Genomic DNA, 20,887 nt, shown 5'->3' with positions numbered 1-20,887 from the left:
GGGAAAGTGCGCGAGGCGGCCCCCTCCATCTCCCTCACGGCCACGCGCGGGAGGCGGGAAAGTGCGCGAGGCGGCCCCCCCTCCATCTCGACACTGCCGCGCGCGCGGGGCGTCCCCCTCTCCCTCACGGCCACGCGCGCAGGGCGGGAAAGTGCGCGAGGCGCCCCCCCCCCCCCCGCATCTCGACACTGCCGCGCGCGCAGGGCGGGAAAGTGCTTGAGGCGGCCCCCTCTCCATCTCCCTCACGGGGTAAAGTGCTTGAGGCGGCCCCCTCTCCATCTCCCTCACGGGGGAAAGTGCTTGAGGCTGCCCCCTCCCCATCTCCCTCACGGGGGAAAGTGCGCGAGACGCCCCCCCTCCATCTCCCTCCCGTCCACGCGCGCCCCCTCGGCTCTCCCCCGCGCCTGGCGGCCCGCAGCGGGCGGGGCACGCTCTGCAGACGAGGGGACCTCCCCCTCCTCCCCCCCCCCCCCCCGACATCGGGGTGCCTCTAGCCGCCGAGGCGGGCTGGGTCTCTATGGTCGTGGCGGGCGGGGACCCTGCCGGGGTCCGGACGCGGCGCGGCGCTGTCGCCCGACCTGCGGGCGCCCCTGGGGCCTCGGCGGGGCGCTGCCGGGCCGGGCCGAGCGCGAGCCGAGGGGCCGGAAGTCCCGCGGCCTGCTGCTGACGGGCCGGGAGGGGCCCTCGGGGGCCGAGGAGCCGAGTCCGCCCGAACCCGCCCGAACCCGGCCGAAAGGGGACGAGGCTCCTGCCGCCACACACACACACACACACACAGACAGACAGGCAGAGTCGCTCCCCACAGTCCCGTCCCACGCACGCGCACACGCCCGCGCGCTCCCGCCCGCGCGCTCCCGCCGGGCCGGGTTGATGTCCCTCCAGCACCATGCAGCCGCCGCCGAGGAAGGTGAGAGCGGGGGGGGGGGGCGAACAAAGGCCGACGGGGAGGGGGACGCGACGCGGGGGCGCGCGCCTGAGGGGGACACGACGCGGGGGGCGCGCGCCTGAGGGGGACACGACGCGGGGGCGCGCTCCTGAGGGGGGCGGGGGCGCGCACGCGCGCCGCCGCTGAGGGGACGAGCACGTGCACGCGGGGCAGGGGGCAGGTGGGCCAGGCGGTGCCCATGGTATTGAGGAGCCTATAATAATTATAATAATAATAATAATAACGGCATGGACTAAGCGCTTACTAGGCGCCAAGCGCTGTACTAAGCGCCGGGTGCGTGGGTCGACAGTGCACCCGTACGGATCAATCAATCAATCAATCAATCGATCGTATTTATCGAGCGCTTACTAGGCGCAGAGCACTGTCCTAAGCGCTTGGGAAGTACAAATCGGCAACGCATAGAGACGGCCCCTACCCAACAGTGGGCTCACAGTCTAAAATCAATCGTGTTTATTGAGCGCTTACTGGACTAAGCGCTTGGGAAGTCCCAAGTTGGCCCTACCCAACGGTGGGCTCGCAGTCTAAAGGACTGTGGACGGGGTGTGCTTGCCAGATGTACAGCGGCTGGATGCCCATTCATTCAGTCAGTCAGTCAGTCAGTCATTCATTCAGTCGTGAGCCCACTGTTGGGAAGGGACCGTTTCTATGTGTGGCCAACTTGCGCCTAGTACAGTGCTCCGCACACAGTGAGCTGGATGGGCATTCATTCATTCATTCAGTCGTGAGCCCACTGTTGGGAAGGGGCCGTTTCTATGTGTGGCCAACTTGCGCCTAGTACAGTGCTCCGCACACAGTGAGCTGGATGCGCATTCATTCATTCATTCAGTCGTGAGCCCACTGTTGGGAAGGGGCCGTCTCTATGTGTGGGCAAAGTGCGCTTAGTACAGTGCTCCACACACAGTGAGCTGGATGCGCATTCATTCATTCATTCAGTCGTGAGCCCACTGTTGGGAAGGGGCCGTCTCTATGTGTGGCCAACTTGCGCTTACTACAGTGCTGTGCACACAGTAAGCGCGCCGTAAATACAGTGGAATGATTGTACAGCGGCTGGATGCGCATTCATTCAGTCATTCAGTCGTGAGCCCACTGTTGGGAAGGGGCCGTCTCTATGTGTGGCCAATGTGCGCTTAGTACAGTGCTCCGCACACAGTAAGCTGGATGGGCATTCATTCATTCATTCAGTCGTGAGCCCACTGTTGGGAAGGGGCCGTCTCTGTGTGTGGCCAACGTGCGCCTAGTACAGTGCTCCGCACACAGTGAGCTGGATGCGCATTCATTCATTCATTCAGTCGTGAGCCCACTGTTGGGAAGGGGCCGTCTCTATGTGTGGCCAACTTGCGCTTAGTACAGTGCTGTGCACACAGTAAGCGCGCCGTAAATACAGTGGAATGATTGTACAGCGGCTGGATGCGCATTCATTCAGTCATTCAGTCGTGAGCCCACTGTTGGGAAGGGGCCGTCTCTGTGTGTGGCCAACGTGCGCTTAGTACAGTGCTCCACACACAGTGAGCTGGATGCGCATTCATTCATTCATTCAGTCGTGAGCCCACTGTTGGGTAGGGGCCGTCTCTGTGTGTGGCCAACGTGCACTTAGTACAGTGCTCCACACACAGTGAGCTGGATGCGCATTCATTCATTCATTCAGTCGTGAGCCCTCTGTTGGGAAGGGGCCATTTCTATGTGTGGCCAACTTGCGCCTAGTACAGTGCTCCACACACAGTAAGCTGGATGCGCATTCATTCATTCATTCAGTCGTGAGCCCACTGTTGGGAAGGGGCCGTCTCTATGTGTGGCCAATGTGCGCTTAGTACAGTGCTCCGCACACAGTAAGCGCACCATAAATGCAATGGAATGAATGTACAGCAGCTGGATGCACATTCATTCAGTCAATCAATCATATTTAGTGAGCGCTTACTGTGTGCAGAGCACTGTACTAAGCACTTGGGAAGTACAAGATGGCAACATATAGAGACAGTCCCTACCCAACAGTGGGCTCGCAGTCTAAAAGACTGTGGATGGGGTGTGCTTGCCAGATGTACAGCGGCTGGATGCCCATTCATTCATTCATTCATTCATTCAGTCGTGAGCCCACTGTTGGGTAGGGGCTGTTCCTGTGTGAGGCCAACTTGCGCTTAGTACAGTGCTCCACACACAGTGAGCTGGATGCGCATTCATTCATTCATTCAGTCGTGAGCCCACTGTTGGGAAGGGGCCGTCTCTATGTGTGGCCAACGTGCGCTTAGTACAGTGCTCCGCACACAGTGAGCTGGATGCGCATTCATTCATTCATTCAGTCGTGAGCCCACTGTTGGGAAGGGGCCGTTTCTATGTGTGGCCAACATGCGCTTAGTACAGTGCTCCGCACACAGTAAGTGCGCTGCAAATGCGATGGAATGAATGTACAGCGGCTGGATGCACATTCATTCATTCATTCAGTCGTGAGCCCACCGTTGGGTAGGGGCTGTTCCTATGTGTGGCCAACTTGCGCTTAGTACAGTGCTCCGCACACAGTGAGCTGGATGCACATTCATTCATTCATTCAGTCGTGAGCCCACTGTTGGGTAGGGGCCGTCTCTATGTGTGGCCAACTTGCGCTTAGTACAGTGCTCCGCACACAGTAAGCGCGCCATAAATACGATGGAATGAATGTACAGCGGCTGGATGCACATTCATTCAGTCAATCAATCGTATTTAGTGAGCGCTTACTGTGTGCAGAGCACTGTACTAAGCACTTGGGAAGTACAAGATGGCAACATATAGAGACAGTCCCTACCCAACAGTGGGCTCATAGTCTAAAAGACTGTGGATGGGGTGTGCTTGCCAGATGTACAGCGGCTGGATGCGCATTCATTCATTCATTCAGTCGTGAGCCCACTGTTGGGAAGGGGCCGTCTCTATGTGTGGCCAACGTGCGCTTAGTACAGTGCTCCGCACACAGTGAGCTGGATGCGCATTCATTCATTCATTCAGTCGTGAGCCCACTGTTGGGTAGGGGCCGTCTCTGTGTGTGGCCAACGTGCGCTTAGTACAGTGCTCCACACACAGTGAGCTGGATGCGCATTCATTCATTCATTCAGTCGTGAGCCCACTGTTGGGAAGGGGCCGTCTCTATGTGTGGCCAACGTGCGCTTAGTACAGTGCTCCGCACACAGTGAGCTGGATGCGCATTCATTCATTCATTCAGTCGTGAGCCCACTGTTGGGAAGGGGCCGTTTCTATGTGTGGCCAACATGCGCTTAGTACAGTGCTCCGCACACAGTAAGTGCGCTGCAAATGCGATGGAATGAATGTACAGCGGCTGGATGCACATTCATTCATTCATTCAGTCGTGAGCCCACCGTTGGGTAGGGGCTGTTCCTATGTGTGGCCAACTTGCGCTTAGTACAGTGCTCTGCACACAGTAAGCTGGATGCACATTCATTCATTCATTCAGTCGTGAGCCCACTGTTGGGTAGGGGACGTTTCTATGTGTGGCCAACTTGCGCTCAGTACAGTGCTCCGCACACAGTAAGCGCGCCGTAAATACGATGGAATGAATGTACAGCGGCTGGATGCACATTCATTCAGTCAATCAATCGTATTTAGTGAGCGCTTACTGTGTGCAGAGCACTGTACTAAGCGCTTGGGAAGTCCAAGTTGGCAACATCTAGAGACAGTCCCTACCCAAGAGTGGGCTCGCAGTCTAAAAGACTGTGGATGGGGTGTGCTTGCCAGATGCACAGCGGCTGGATGCCCATTCATTCATTCATTCAGTCATTCATTCAGTCGTGAGCCCACTGTTGGGAAGGGGCCGTTTCTATGTGTGGCCAACTTGTGCCTAGTACAGTGCTCCGCACACAGTAAGCTGGATGCGCATTCATTCATTCATTCAGTCGTGAGCCCACTGTTGGGAAGGGGCCGTCTCTATGTGTGGCCAACGTGCGCTTAGTACAGAGCTCCGCACACAGTGAGCTGGATGCGCATTCATTCATTCATTCAGTCGTGAGCCCACTGTTGGGTAGGGGCCGTCTCTATGTGTGGCCAACGTGCGCTTAGTACAGTGCTGTGCACACAGTAAGCGCGCCGTAAATACAGTGGAATGATTGTACAGCGGCTGGATGTACATTCATTCATTCATTCAGTCGTGAGCCCACTGTTGGGAAGGGGCCGTCTCTATGTGTGGCCAACGTGCGCTTAGTACAGAGCTCCGCACACAGTGAGCTGGATGCGCATTCATTCATTCATTCAGTCGTGAGCCCACTGTTGGGAAGGGGCCGTCTCTATGTGTGGCCAACTTGCGCTTACTACAGTGCTGTGCACACAGTAAGCGCGCCGTAAATACAGTGGAATGATTGTACAGCGGCTGGATGCGCATTCATTCAGTCATTCAGTCGTGAGCCCACTGTTGGGAAGGGGCCGTCTCTGTGTGTGGCCAACGTGCGCTTAGTACAGTGCTCCACACACAGTGAGCTGGATGCGCATTCATTCATTCATTCAGTCGTGAGCCCACTGTTGGGTAGGGGCCGTCTCTGTGTGTGGCCAACGTGCACTTAGTACAGTGCTCCACACACAGTGAGCTGGATGCGCATTCATTCATTCATTCAGTCGTGAGCCCTCTGTTGGGAAGGGGCCATTTCTATGTGTGGCCAACTTGCGCCTAGTACAGTGCTCCACACACAGTAAGCTGGATGCGCATTCATTCATTCATTCAGTCGTGAGCCCACTGTTGGGAAGGGGCCGTCTCTATGTGTGGCCAATGTGCGCTTAGTACAGTGCTCCGCACACAGTAAGCGCACCATAAATGCAATGGAATGAATGTACAGCAGCTGGATGCACATTCATTCAGTCAATCAATCATATTTAGTGAGCGCTTACTGTGTGCAGAGCACTGTACTAAGCACTTGGGAAGTACAAGATGGCAACATATAGAGACAGTCCCTACCCAACAGTGGGCTCGCAGTCTAAAAGACTGTGGATGGGGTGTGCTTGCCAGATGTACAGCGGCTGGATGCCCATTCATTCATTCATTCATTCATTCAGTCGTGAGCCCACTGTTGGGTAGGGGCTGTTCCTGTGTGAGGCCAACTTGCGCTTAGTACAGTGCTCCGCACACAGTAAGCTGGATGCGCATTCATTCATTCATTCAGTCGTGAGCCCACTGTTGGGTAGGGGCTGTTCCTATGTGTGGCCAACTTGCGCTTAGTACAGTGCTCCGCACACAGTAAGCTGGATGCGCATTCATTCATTCATTCAGTCGTGAGCCCACTGTTGGGTAGGGGCCGTCTCTGTGTGTGGCCAACGTGCGCTTAGTACAGTGCTCCGCACACAGTAAGCGTGCCGTAAATACGATGGAATGAATGTACAGCAGCTGGATGCACATTCAGTCAGTCGTGAGCCCACTGTTGGGAAGGGGCCGTTTCTATGTGTGGCCAACGTGCGCCTAGTACAGTGCTCCGCACACAGTAAGCTGGATGCGCATTCATTCATTCATTCAGCCGTGAGCCCACTGTTGGGAAGGGGCCCTCTCTATGTGTGGCCAACGTGCGCTTAGTACAGTGCTCCGCACACAGTAAGCGCGCCGTAAATACGGTGGAATGAACGTACAGCGGCTGGATGCACATTCATTCAGTCAATCAATCGTATTTAGTGAGCGCTTACTGTGTGCAGAGCACTGTACTAAGCACTTGGGAAGTACAAGATGGCAACATATAGAGACAGTCCCTACCCAACAGTGGGCTCATAGTCTAAAAGACTGTGGATGGGGTGTGCTTGCCAGATGTACAGCGGCTGGATGCGCATTCATTCATTCATTCAGTCGTGAGCCCACTGTTGGGTAGGGGCCGTCACTGTGTGTGGCCAACTTGCGCTTAGTACAGTGCTCTGCACACAGTAAGCTGGATGCGCATTCATTCATTCAGTCGTGAGCCCACTGTTGGGTAGGGGCTGTTCCTATGTGAGGCCAACTTGCGCTTAGTACAGTGCTCCACACACAGTGAGCTGGATGCGCATTCATTCATTCATTCAGTCGTGAGCCCACTGTTGGGAAGGGGCCGTCTCTATGTGTGGCCAACTTGCGCTTAGTACAGTGCTGTGCACACAGTAAGCGCGCCGTAAATACGGTGGAATGATTGTACAGCAGCTGGATGCGCATTCATTCATTCATTCAGTCGTGAGCCCACCGTTGGGTAGGGGCTGTTCCTATGTGTGGCCAACTTGCGCTTAGTACAGTGCTCCGCACACAGTAAGCTGAATGCGCATTCATTCATTCATTCAGTCGTGAACCCACTGTTGGGTAGGGGCCGTCTCTATGTGTGGCCAACATGCACTTAGTACAGTGCTCCGCACACAGTAAGCGCGCCATAAATACGATGGAATGAATGTACAGCGGCTGGATGCACATTCATTCAGTCATGAGCCCACTGTTGGGAAGGGGCCGTCTCTGTATGTGGCCAACGTGCGCTTAGTACAGTGCTCTGCACACAGTGAGCTGGATGCGCATTCATTCATTCATTCAGTCGTGAGCCCACTGTTGGGAAGGGGCCGTCTCTATGTGTGGCCAACGTGCGCTTAGTACAGTGCTCCGCACACAGTAAGCGCACCGTAAATGCGATGGAATGAATGTACAGCGGCTGGATGCACATTCATTCAGTCAATCAATCAATCGTATTTAGTGAGCGCTTACTGCGTGCAGAGCACTGGACTAAGCACTTGGGAAGTACAAGATGGCAACATATAGAGACAGTCCCTACCTAACAGTGGGCTCACAGTCTAAAAGACTGTGGATGGGGTGTGCTTGCCAGATGTACAGCAGCTGGATGCACATTCATTCATTCATTCAGTCGTGAGCCCACTGTTGGGTAGGGGCCGTATCTATGTGTGGCCAACTTGCGCTTAGTACAGTGCTCTGCACACAGTAAGCTGGATGCACATTCATTCATTCATTCAGTCATGAGCCCACTGTTGGGTAGGGACCGTCTCTATGTGTGGCCAACTTGCGCTTAGTACCGTGCTCTGCACACAGTAAGCGTGCCATAAATACGATGGGATGAATGTACAGCGGCTGGATGCACATTCATTCATTCAGTCAATCGATCAATCGTGTTTAGTGAGCGCTTACTGCGTGCAGAGCACTGGACTAAGCGCTTGGGAAGTCCAAGTTGGCAACATAGAGAGACAGTCCCTACCAGACAGTGGGCTTACAGTCTAAAAGACTGTGGATGGGGTGTGTTTGCCAGATGTACAGCAGCTGGATGCACATTCATTCATTCAGTCAGTCGTGAGCCCACTGTTGGGTAGGGGCTGTTCCTATGTGTGGCCAACTTGCACTTAGTACAGTGCTCCACACACAGTTAGCTGGATGCGCATTCATTCATTCATTCATTCAGTCGTGAGCCCACTCTTGGGAAGGGGCTGTTTCTGTGTGTGGCCAACTTGCACTTAGTACAGTGCTGTGCACACAGTAAGTGCTCCATAAATACGGTGGAATGAATGTACAGCGGCTGGATGCACATTCAGTCATTCATTCAGTCGTGAGCCCACTGTTGGGTAGGGGCCGTCTCTGTGTGTGGCCAACTTGCACTTAGTACAGTGCTCTGCATACAGTAAGTGCTCCATACATACGGTGGAATGAATGTACAGCAGCTGGATGCACATTCATTCAGTCATGAGCCCACTGTTGGGTAGGGGCTGTTTCTACGTGTGGCCAACTTGCGCTTAGTACAGTGCTCTGCACACAGTAAGCTGGATGCGCATTCATTCATTCAGTCGTGAGCCCACCGTTGGGTAGGGGCCGTCTCTATGTGTGGCCAACTTGCACTTAGTATAGTGCTGCACACACAGTAAGTGCACCGTAAATGTGATGGAATGAATGTACAGCAGCTGGATGCACATTCATTCATTCATTCAGTCATGAGCCCACTGTTGGGTATGGGCTGTTTCTATCTATGTGTGGCCAACTTGCGCTTAGTACAGTGCTGTGCACACAGTAAGCGCGCCGTAAATACGATGGAATGAATGTACAGCACCTGGATGCACATTCATTCAGTTGTGAGCCCACTGTTGGGTAGGGGCCGTCTCTATGTGTGGCCAATTTGCGCTTAGTACAGTGCTCTGCACACAGTAAGCTGGATGCGCATTCATTCATTCATTCAGTCGTGAGCCCACTGTTGGGTAGGGGCCGTCTCTATGTTTGGCCAACTTGCGCTTAGTACAGTGCTCTGCACACAGTAAGCACGCCGTAAATGCGATGGAATGAATGTACAGTAGCTGGATGCACATTCATTCAGTCGTGAGCCCACTTTTGGGTAGGGGCCGTCTCTATGTGTGGCCAACGTGCGCTTAGTACAGTGCTCTGCACACAGTAAGCACACCGTAAATACGACGGAATGAATGTACAGCATCTGGATGCACAGTCATTCATTCATTCAGTCGTGAGCCCACTGTTGGGTTGGGACCGTCTCTATATGTTGCCAACTTGTGCTTAGTACAGTGCTCTGCCCACAGTAAGCGCACAGTAAATACGGTGGAATGAATGTACAGCAGCAGGATGCACATTCATTCATTCAGTCGTGAGCCCACTGTTGGGTAGGGACTGTCTCTATGTGTGGCCAACTTGCGCTTAGTACAATGCTGTGCACACAGTAAGCACTCCATAAATACGGTTGAATGAATGTACAGCAGCTGGATGCACATTCATTCAGTCATTCAAGCGTGAGCCCACTGTTGGGTAGGGATTGTCTCTATGTGTTGCCAACTTGTACTTCCCAAGCGCTTAGTACAGTGCTCTGCACACAGTAAGCGCTCAATAAATACGATTGAATGAATGAATAGGGACCGTCTCTATATGTTGCCAACTTGTACTTCCCAAACGCTTAGTACAGTGCTCTGTACACAGTAAGTGCTCAATAAATATGGTTGAATGAATGAATAGGGACCGTCTCTATATGTTGCCAACTTGTACTTCCCAAGCGCTTAGTCCAGTGCTCTGCACACAGTAAGTGCTCAATAAATACGATTGAAAGAATGAATAGGGACTGCCTCTATATGTGTTGCCAACTTGTACTTCCCAAGCGCTTAGTCCAGTGCTCTGCACACAGTAAGTGCTCAATAAATACAATTGAATGAATGAATGAAAGTGTGCAGAGCACTGGACAAGTCGGCAACATAGAGAGACGGTCCCTACCCAACAGCGGGCTCGCAGTCTGGAAGGGGGAGACAGACAACAAAACAAAACATATAAGCCAAATAAAATAAATAGAATAAGTATGTAACAAGTGAAATAAATAGAGTAATAAATATGTACAAACATATGTACATGTGTGCGGGCTGTGGGATTGTATGTGTATGTGTGTGCATGCGCAGGCCTGCCAAGAGCCTCCCCCGTTTTTCAGGCTCCAGAGACGCTGGTCCAGTGTCGGCCCTCCCCTTCCCACCTGCCCAGCTGGTCGCTCCATCCCCACGTCCTGCTTGGGGACGGGGCAGAAGGGGAGAGATGGCGAGAGCGGGCCTTCCTGTCCGTCCTTGTACTTCCCAAGCGCTTAGTACAGTGCTCTGCACACAGTAAGCGCTCAATAAATATGATTGATTGATTGATTGTCTGTGCCCCGGGCTGGGCTTCTAGTGGAGGCTGGGAAGCATTCCCCAGGAGCGGGGCAGGGGCTTTCTTGTGGGGTTCTTAGTGGCCTCCCTTCCTCCTATTTTGGGGTGGGAGTCTTTCTGCCTTGGGTTTTCCTGTGTGCAGCCACGTGCTTGTCCGTCTGTCACCTCGCTGACCGTAGTGGCAAAGGGACCCCGTGGCAGGGCCCTCCGAGGGTGGCCCGTTGGCCAGCTGCAGGGGCAGACGCACAGACCAGCCGGGTGATAGCCCCCTTGCAGCCCCGCAGATGCAGGGGTGGCTAGTACCGTGCCCCTTTGGGAGTCGAAACGGGTCAACTGCCAAACTGTTGGTGGGCGAGGCTGGCCGGCTTTTCGCCCCAGGGCTGTGGGCTGCTGCTTTCCAGCCGTCCCCGCCTCCGATGCCCCATTGAGCCGGTGCCTCTTGGGGAGGGGTAAATTGTAGTGTTCAGTGGGAAGGACGGAAAGCATAACTGCCCCCATCCCCGTTTTCTCCCTCCTTTCCCTCGAGCTCTCCTTCTCCTTGTGGGTCTGTCCGCCGGGTGTGGAAGGAATAGGAAAATTCTCTTTCAGGCAGTAGACGGAAGGAGTGGGGCGTTTGTCTGCTAATGCGCAATACCTCTTCCTCTGCTGACCTTTAGGGCTGTCTGGGGACTGTCTGGATTAAGTAGGCATATTTACACAAGATCATCTTGTACCCGCTTTGAGCCTACTAGTGAATTTGTGGATAGGTGGCGAGTATTTTCCTTAAAGAATTTATGTTGGTTAAAATGGCAGTGAGACCTCTACCAATATATGGTGTATTTTAGGTGAAAGTTACACAAGAACTGAAAAACGTTCAAGTTGAGCAGATGACAAAACTTCAAGCCAAGCATCAGGCAGAATGTGATTTGCTTGAAGATATGAGGTAAGGTTTCAGCAAACATTAAAAAAAAAAACCTCTAATATCTCTATTTGGAAGAACGTTTGAGTCCCAAACTCTGGGAACGGATGATGGAATTTCCTCTTGGATTTCCTGCTTTCGGGCTGTTGAAGCTGGGGCTCAGCAGGAAATTGTAATGGGAACTAGCACTGTACAGACCGCTTTTTCTTCTTGGCCCCAGGGAAAGCGATGGTGAATAAATGCATATCTGAAGCAGTGAAGGGTGGCAGCCTTTGAACCAATGAGCGTGTTTAAAATCATCTTTTCACTTATTCATGCGTTGTCATTGATAAATAAATAATAAATAATAAATTAATAAAGTTAATGACAACGCATGAATAAGTGGAAAGATGATTTTAGTTGAATTTTCCAAACTAACACTGAATGTTGACTGGGAGTGTATGAACTATTTATATGAAATGCCTTTTTAGGGTACGTCGAATAAGTCCACCATAAAATAAGCTGTTTCCTGGGATTTTCCAAGCATTCTGGAATCTAGTCCTTGAATGTCAGGTTCACAGGGGGCAGAGTGTGGGTGCCACCTGGATTGTCCTAGAGCGCTCCACCCCTCCTAGCCCTCACTCGAAGTCATTCTGACAGGAACGATCGCAGCAAGATGAAAATCAGTCACCGTGGTTTGCCGAGGAAGCTAGACTCATGCCTAGAAAGGAATAGTTTTTCCTCCTATTTACTTTTCTGCAGGCCTACCCCACATTGAGTAACCGACAGATTGAGACTGCGTTTCCTTCCCCGGCATATTTGGTTTTGAGAAATTGAGCGTTTTTTGTTTCCTTAAAAGTGGCCTCATTGAAGGAGAACTGGGTCTGTAGTTCGGCCGCTCTTTCAGCAGGGAATGACCATCTCCTCGATGAACCCAGCAGTGACAGCTGGGAGGCGGCTAGTTCTCAGGAACTCCTGTCTGGGTGTCTTTCGGGAGTTTCTGACCAATCCTTATTAACTCTGCCCCTATTCCAGCGTGGCCGGGAGGAAGCTGATTCGTGAGAGCCGGGGAAGGGGCCAGGCCTCTCTCTCTGGTTGAAGGACAGGCCTCTTCTCCCCTAGGCTGAGCCAGGCCAACTCTCTTCCCGCTATTCCCATTGCTCCTGGGGACATTGCCAATCAACTCACTCCTCCCATTCTCCTCCCAAACTCCCCCGCCTCCCCTTCCGGGCCCACTGGAATGTGCTTAGGGTCAAAGCAGTGACTATTTCTGTGGTGGTTAATGAAGAGCAGAGTTGTTGGCAGTGTCCTTTATTTTGCTACAGTCATAAACCTCCCCTTTCCCCAAAGTGGGTGACAGGGTGGGAGTTTGGTGTTCGTGAGCATCCCCACTGAGAAGTTCGTGTTCTCGCGTTAGCACGCTCCGCTGCTAATGGCCTCTGTCTCCGCACTTGGCCAAGGAAGGGGAAGTCTTTCCCCTCACCGGGGAGGCCCAGTGGAAGTTGGGCCGTCTTGGATGTTGCCTGAGACCAAACGGGAATTCTTGTCTCAGATGCTTTCCGCTTTATTAATGGGATTTGGCCAGATTTGAAAGCCGTTCTGTGGATTAAGGTTATCGATCGCGGGCCTGCAGCCCTGGGAAGTTCTCGGGCCTGGCTGGGGTGGCATTGCTTAGGAGTCAGGGGGGCAGTTGAGAGTCAGTGGGGGAGCACTCTCCACTTGCACGATGCCCAGCATCCCAACTGTTTTCAGGCGTCGGTTGGACCTTTTTGCCAGAAGTCTAGAAACGCTTGTGCCAACCTGGTTGTGCCGCTCTTCTTCTCCAGAGGACCAACCTGGCCAGTTTCAGTGGCATCCTCTGAGATCATCTCCCTTCAGCTGTGAACGGAAATTCAGACAACCAGGTTTGGGGTCCGGTCTCCCTCCCCGGGTCTGTCTGGACTATCCAGGGCCTCTTACGCAGCGCTCGCCGCCCTGGCAGGGGCCCGGGGCCTCAACTGCCAGCGAGGGGGACTCGTGAGACATCCGTGGCCTCGAAGCCACATTTAGCTATCGATTTTGGAAGTGAACTGACATCTTCAACATTTCCTTCTTGGAAAATGTTTTTTCGTCTGGCCCGGTCCGCCGTGAGTGGTCTAGGCATGCTCCCCGTGTTTGTCCATCATTCTTGGCGAAGCCAGAAATCCTTGGGGTTGTAAAGAGTCCGTGGGTGGGATGGTGTGTCGTGCACCATCGGTTTGACGCCGTGGAGGCCTGGCCCTGGTGTTGGAGGCCCAGCGGAGGGTGGGGGAGTTGCTCCCCAGAGGGAGACCAGACGGTGATTTCCCTCGTTGGACTTTTGGAGCTGGGGAGGGAGTCCGGGGTTCCTCATCCTATCTTGGCTCCCGTCTTGGAGGGATGAGTGATTCAGAAAAGGGGTGGGGCAGACGAGAGTAACCATTTATGTTGCCTAGGGGCCCTTCGGGGCTTGGGGAAAATATGCCAGTTAGCACGGGGTTTCCTGTTGGCTTTGGACTTTGGGATCAGAGTGTGGGCCCGGAGGGCCTGAGACACTATTAGCTGTCCGGGGTGGCCAGCCCAAACAGCTGCTGAGGTGTTCTGCCTCAGCCTGTTGCCCTCTTACCGTGTGTCACCTCCGGTCGAGTGCAGAGACCGGTCGGGGGCAGGGCAGGGCACCAACCCCATCCCTCAGAATTCCAGGAAGCACCCTTTGTGTTGGCATCTCCGGGAGTGTGGGCGTGGGGAGACAGGGTGTCCTGCCTGGCCCTCCAGTAGGGTGGGCATGGGGAGACAAGTGGCAGGCGGGCACCCCGCCTCGTCCTGCAGGAAGCCTGCCCCAATTACCACCCCGAACCCAAGTAACATCAACACGACAGGCCCGCTAAGCTGAGTACTTAGGCCGATTCAAGCTTGCATTCACTTACTGGACCTAGCCAGCGCTTGCCTCCTGACAGAATCGTGCTGCTGCCTGTTCCATCCTTATTCTTCTTTCTCCTCCCTCCCTGGGTAAACAGCTCTGTCAGCTTGTTTCCCTCTTTAGGTTGAAATCAGTCAATCAATGGTATTTACTGAGTGCTTACTGGGTGCAGAGCATGGTACTAAGCACTCGGAAGAGTACAGTAGTGTTGGTAGACACGATTTCTGCCCAAAAGGAGCTTACAGTCTCGGGGGGTGGGGGGGCCAAAATTAAAGTGGAAATGGCAGAGTATGAGGATATGTTGTTGGGCTGAGGGATCTGTGCCTCATTTACCTAATCTGTAAAATGGGGATTAAATCCTGCTCCCTTATACATATATTGTGAGTCCCATGTGGGAGAGGGGCTGTGCCCAACCTGATTATTTTATATCTACCTCAATGCTTAATTCAGTGTCTGCCACATAGAGAGTGCTTAACAAATACCATTAAAAAGTGGTGACTTTGGGTGGGAATCGTGGGGCCCATGTGGCTGGAGTAGTGCCCACCCTGCCCGTGGCTGACCCCACCACTAGTGCCATAGGGGTGGAGGGTCCCTCTACCCCAGGCTGGGCTCTGCGTTCTGGACCGCCCCCGAAGCCCTGCGTCGTCACGGCTGAGGGAAAGGGGGTGTGTGGAGAGGAGCCGTCCCTCTAGGTCCATCATCATCATCAATCGTATTTATTGAGCGCTTACTATGTGCAGAGCACTGTACTAAGCGCTTGGGAAGTACAAATTGGCAACATGTAGAGACAGTCCCTACCCAACAGTGGGCTCACAGTCTAAAAGGGGGAGACAGAGAACAAAACCAAACATACTAACAAAATAAAATAAATAGAATAGATATGTACAAATAAAATAAATAAATAGAGTAATAAATATGTACAAACATATATACATATATACAGGTGCTGTGGGGAAGGGAAGGAGGTAAGAAGGGGGGGATGGAGAGGGGGACGAGGGAGAGAGGAAGGAAGGGGCTCAGTCTGGGAAGGCCTCCTGGAGGAGGTGAGCTCTCAGCAGGGCCTTGAAGGGAGGAAGAGAGCTAGCTTGCCAGTCCATCCACTGGCAGCTCTGGGGAGGCTGCCGTGGCCTGGTTCAGGGACCACACTCTCTGCTGTCCTGACTCCTGCTTTCTAACCCAATCCTACAGCAGGGAATTCAGCCCCCTAAGCTTGCTGCCGGTGGAGGGACTCAGTTTTGCCTCTGAGAAGGAGATCCCCTCCACTCTGGGCTCCGGGGTCTCTGAGGATGGGGCCGCTAAGGCCGCCTGGGACCCCAGGCCGGCCGATGAGCAGAGAATGGCCAGGGGCCAAGCAAGGAGAAAGGCCGGGAGCAGATTCTGGCCCATCCACCAGTGGATAACCTGCTCGGCCTCTGAGCCAGGGACAGTTGGCTGGACTTGAAGAAGCAGAGAGGAGTTTCGCTTGTTGGGGGAGGCCTTGGAGGCAGATGTGAGTCCTGGATGTGGGATGACTCGGAGATTCCCTCATGATGCCCTCGGGATGTGCACTTGAGTCACACCCGGATCTTACGCCGCTTTGTTGCTGTCTGTCTCCTGGCGATCTGCTACCGCCCAGCAGGAATGTTATGAATGTGCTGTGCACTGGGGGTTGCCTCTGATGACCCGGGCCTGGAGGCTGCTCGGCATAAGAGGACTCCGATTGACTTTGCCTTCCCGTGGGGGCCAGGGCTACACTCCATCGCCCTCCCCGAGACTCGTGAGTGCGGGTCAGCCTGGGGCCGACTGGGCCTACCATCCTCCCGTCTCTGGCACCGCAGCCACGGCCCCGTCGGGGCGTCCTGTTTCCCGGAACCTCATTTGAACGGTGTTCTCCACCAAGCCCTGGAGAGACCATACTGCCAAGTCCTCGGTCTTCCAAGGGAGCCGCTTCTCTTCAGCCTTTAACCCTCGCCTTCCAGCCATGCCCGTGGAGGGTCTTGCTGAGGTCGGACCTTGGGCGGGCAGCATGCTCAGGCAGCCTCTTGGCTGCTGCCAGGAGCTCCCGGAGCTCGCTGGGGAGCTCCCGCATGCCCACGTGCCCCTACAGTTCCAGCCGCTCCTGCATGTTGCCTAGACTTCTGAATCCAAGCAATGCCACCCCTGCACATGCACCCCCCCCGCCCCCTGGACTTAAGTTCCTCAAGGGCAGCAGGGATCCTATCAGCCCTGTTGTCTTCTTCCAAATGCTTAGGACAGTGCTTTACCCACATTAAGCACTCAGTAAATGCCATTGATTGAGTGGTTGCCACAGGCTGCACATGGCCCAGAGCCCAGAAACCTCCTCCCCTCTGCCAGTCCCAAGCCACCAGCGGAGGTGCCTGCCAGAGGATAGAGAGGACTAGGCAGGCCGGGCCAGCTTGCCACAGCGTGTTCGGGCTCTCCGGCTGCCTCCGCAAGCTAGACGGGCCCCAGGCCCTCCAGCCCCGGAGCTGCTAGAAGTAGGGAACATTAGGGAACGTTCTTCAAGCGACTTACATCTGTCTGAATCGAGCACTCAACTCAGCACCGGCAGCGTTGGGCAAGGCATGTGACCTATGACTAGAGTTTCCGTAACGTGGGCTTCATCAGGAACACTGTCCCCACATTCTGGGTAAATTGACAGTGCTTGGCCTCACTGGCGGTGCATCTCGGGCAGGTCTTCATTATCACTACCAAATGTATTCACGTTGAGTCTTTGCGGTTCCAGGTGCTCAGCACCAGCCCCCTGTTCCAGGGAAGACGGGGGAAACCGCTTCAAGGTGGAACGGTGCACATTTGCTTGTCTGGGCTGATGAGCGCACCGGGAAAGAGATTTCAGACAGAGCTTTAGCTAGGTGACCTTCATTTCTAAGTCTGTGGCGTAGTCCAAGGAGAGCCAAGCAAGTGCTCTTGTGGTTCGGACAGCTCCTTGCACAGAACGGCTGGTGATGTCAAGCTGCCTCTTGATACTTGTGAGAGTTTGTGGCATCCCAAGCTTTCTTTCGCAGCCACGGGCAGTGCGGAGTGGGGGCAGGGACCGCGAGGGGGTCTTGAGGGGAGCGCTTCCTGCTCCCTTTCCGGGACAGGAGTGAGTGAATTCCCAAATGCTCCTCAGGACTCTTCCCCATTTTCCTGGTCGTATTTGAAAAAGTTTCAGGCTTCACATTGAAGGGCTCAGAATGGTCCGTGTGAAAACAGTGAAAATGGGCTGCTGGAAACTGGATCAGAGTAGGGAGATGGGCTGACAAGCAAGGATTCCAACCACTGAGCATTCTGAGTGGTGGGTGGTAGTCGGTTGCCATTCAGGGAAGCCATTTCCCGTGAAAGTTTTTGCCAGCCACTCCATTGGTTGAAATTTACATTTTCTTTCCTTTTCACCCCCCGGGTGTGCGCAAGAAGCTGTGAGCATCGTTGGCAGAGTTGAGGGGTATCAGGTAAAGAGTCCTCTACGTTATAAAGACCGCTCCTGTTGGGAAGCACTGCTGAAAGTGATTCGAAACATTGATTAAACGTGGCTCCTGCCTCCCTGCAGCCTTACGTGTGCTGAGGTGAGGGGCCCTCACCCCGGGCGAGGCAGTGGTCACTGTGCTGAAGGACTGCAAACCTCTGGGAAGGCATGCAGCCTGCAGGGAAGATTGCCTGCCACTATGACATGGGCACAGGGCGGTGCCAGTGACTGACTGCCAGTCAGGCAGCACCCCAGGGCCCCCCGGGAACCTGTCCTGGGGCTGCTTCAGGTCCCTGTCGTCGTTGATGACCCGTCTCTCCAAGTCATCATCATTTCACTTGATGGTTGTGACCCGGGCCTCTGATCCTTCATTTCCCCGCCGTGAGCCTGTCCCTGCGGAGGGCGGGTGGGCCGAGGGCAGGCGGGCCGAGGACAGGTGTGAGACTAGAGGCCAGTTTTGAATGTGTGTTTCCTTGAGTATCATTTTTGAAAACAGATGTTTTCTTCTAAAAATAGTCAAACCTTAAAAAAAAACCCATTCGGCACCATCTGGCAAACCGTCTTTCATCTCATCGAGGGGTGGGGGTGATTGGGGATTGAGATTTAAAATCGGATTTTTAAAAATTGAACGTTTGTCTCTTGTCTGTGGGCATAGTAGACACTTACCATTAAGCAGATGTCACCTTTATGTACCCGTTAGGGGAAGGTACAGAAATGAGGAAAAATGCTCCATGTGTGTAACTTGAAATTCTGTTGGTTTGACCACACCACAGAACGCAGTCTGAGTGTTTCTTCTCTGGGGAAGCAAAATTACTGTCTGATTTTGTTTTCGGTCCATTTAAAGCCTTAGGAGGAAGTTGCTGATCGCCCCCCTCCCCCGCCAGAGGAGTTTATAGAGAACCGAAGTTCTTGGCCTTCTCTTCTCGACCACAGCACCCTGTTTGCTTCCGTCTTGGTTCCGCCCTTTCCTGTAAATTGTCTGGACATTGGAGTCCCTCCCTTCTGGCTTTCCAGCCCCCTCCCCTCGCAGACTAGACTGTCCCTCTGGCCCTCCTGAAACTCCCCCTGGGCCATTCTGCATCTTCAGAGACTTTCCCAGAGGTCAAGAGACTCCCCTGAAACCCCCTCCACATTGGCCTTCCCAGCTTTTGAATCTGCTGTCTTCTCCCACATATCTCCCCCCCACCCCGGCCCCCTCCAAATCCTCTCAGCCCTCCAGGCCCCCCTCATCCCTCCCTGCCCGGGCTTGTTTGGGATCTATAAACAAATGCTGCTGCCCCAGCTCTCTCTCTCTCCCTCTCTTCTCTGGCCTTGTTCCGCACTGTGCTCCGGGCCAGGCAGACTCAGTTAATGTTGCCCGTTTCCCCTTTTGCTGCGCCTTTCTGCCCATGCCACCAAGCTGGTACTGAATCCTTGCTGGGCAGCGCAGTGTCAGATAGGAGATTAAACAGGTGCACCTGTTTTTAACAGTGCTCCCTAAAGTAGTCAAGGTCCAGTTTCCCAAGATTGTACTTAGAGTTAAAGTTTAACTTGCTAGAATCCTGAAAGTGTTTATGTTTCATCAAAAACTGTTTTTTTTTAAAAAAAATACGAAAAATCAGGGACCTCTGAGCCTACCTAGCCCCCAGTTTCCTATTGACTCAGCGGTCCTGGAGGAGCAATTTCCAAAGATCTGAGTTCTCCAGATTTCATTGTTCTGAGAGTTTTCATTGTTTGCTGTTTTTCTTCCCTATTGTCTTAGGATTCTTTCCCCTCCAGTAGGTCTGTAGGTCAGAGTATAGTGAAGGGAGTGGGGAACTGTTTGCCCCATCGAAGTCATTTAAACCATAAATCTTAATGCACATTTAGCTCTTGCCCTCCCCTCTCAGATCTAAGTTGTGCTATTTTGCAAATCACGTATTTTCCATAGTGATTATTGGTCTTGAAGTCACCCGAAGGGATGTTAGCTGGGTACACACGTATGCTGAATGTGGCATTGTTGCTCCTCCCATTTGGCAGTACTGTGAGGACAAGGACAAGGTGAGTACACTGAGAGGCAACCAGCAAACAGGAGCCCTGTTAAGTCATGCAAGCGATGATGTCTGAAACTCCTCACCCTGGGCTTCAAGGCTGTCCATCACCTCGCCCCCTCCTACCTCACCTCCCTTCTCTCCTTCTACAGCCCAGCCTGCACCCTCCGCTCCTCCACCGGTAATCTCCTCACCGTACCTCGTTCTCGCCTGTCCCGCCATCGACCCCCGGCCCACATCATCCCCCGGGCCTGGAATGCCCTCCCTCTGCCCATCCGCCAAGCCAGCTCTCTTCCTCCCTTCAAGGCCCAACTGTGAGCTCACCTCCTCCAGGAGGCCTTCCCAGACTGAGCCCCTTCCTTCCTCTCCCACTCGTCCCCCTGTCCATCCCCCCCATCTTACCTCCTTCCCTTCCCCACAGCACCTGTATATATGTATATATGTTTGTACATATTTATTACTCTATTTATTTATTTTACTTGTACATATCTATTCTATTTATTTTATTTTGTTAGTATGTTTGGTTTTGTTCTCTGTCTCCCCCTTTTAGACTGTGAGCCCACTGTTGGGTAGGGACTGTCTCTGTATGTTGCCAATTTGTACTTCCCAAGCGCTTAGTACAGTGCTCTGCACATAGTAAGCGCTCAATAAATACGATTGATGATGATGATGATGATGTCTGTTGACTGTGTACTCTGTGCAGAGCACTTTTCTCAGCCTGCTTGGGAGAATACCACGGTAATTTGGGAATGAGGCCTGGAGAATCCAAGAGCTGAGGATGGTCAGCCCCTGGACCGGCCTAGCAGGACGCTGTGTCCGACTGTGGCCTCGGGACACTTGGAGACACTTGCCCTCCCAAACGGACAGCACAGCACGGGTCTAGAAGTCAGAAGGACCTGGGTTCTAATCCCGGCTCTGTCACTTGTTCATTCATTCATTCAGTCGTATTTACTGAGCGCTTACTGTGTGCAGAGCACTGTACTGAGCGCTTGGGAAGTACAGATCAACAACATATAGAGACGGTCCCTGCCCGACAACGGGCTCACTTGTCTGCTGTGTGTGACCTTGGGCGAGTCACTTCACTTCGCTGTGCTCAGTTACCTCATCTGTAAAATGG

At 53.5% G+C, this 20,887-nt stretch overlaps 1 protein-coding gene across 3 annotated transcripts in view; it reads left to right on the top strand.

Moving 5' to 3' along the window:
* The first annotated feature begins 733 nt into the window (after window positions 1-733).
* The window catches only part of FCHSD2 (FCH and double SH3 domains 2), an 85,258-nt gene continuing 65,104 nt past the window's right edge, over window positions 734-20,887 (top strand). For all 3 annotated transcript variants that reach the window (XM_038761916.1, XM_038761917.1, XM_038761915.1), the window contains exons 1-2: window positions 734-907; window positions 11,347-11,444. In XM_038761916.1, coding sequence (XP_038617844.1) covers window positions 887-907; window positions 11,347-11,444 — 119 coding nt within the window. In that variant the 5' untranslated portion in view covers window positions 734-886. The remainder of the gene's footprint in view (window positions 908-11,346; window positions 11,445-20,887) is intronic.

Source organism: Tachyglossus aculeatus, chromosome 20 (genome assembly GCF_015852505.1).
Source record: "Tachyglossus aculeatus isolate mTacAcu1 chromosome 20, mTacAcu1.pri, whole genome shotgun sequence".
Lineage (NCBI taxonomy): Eukaryota > Metazoa > Chordata > Mammalia > Monotremata > Tachyglossidae > Tachyglossus > Tachyglossus aculeatus.
This window is presented reverse-complemented; position numbering and strand designations above follow the sequence as displayed.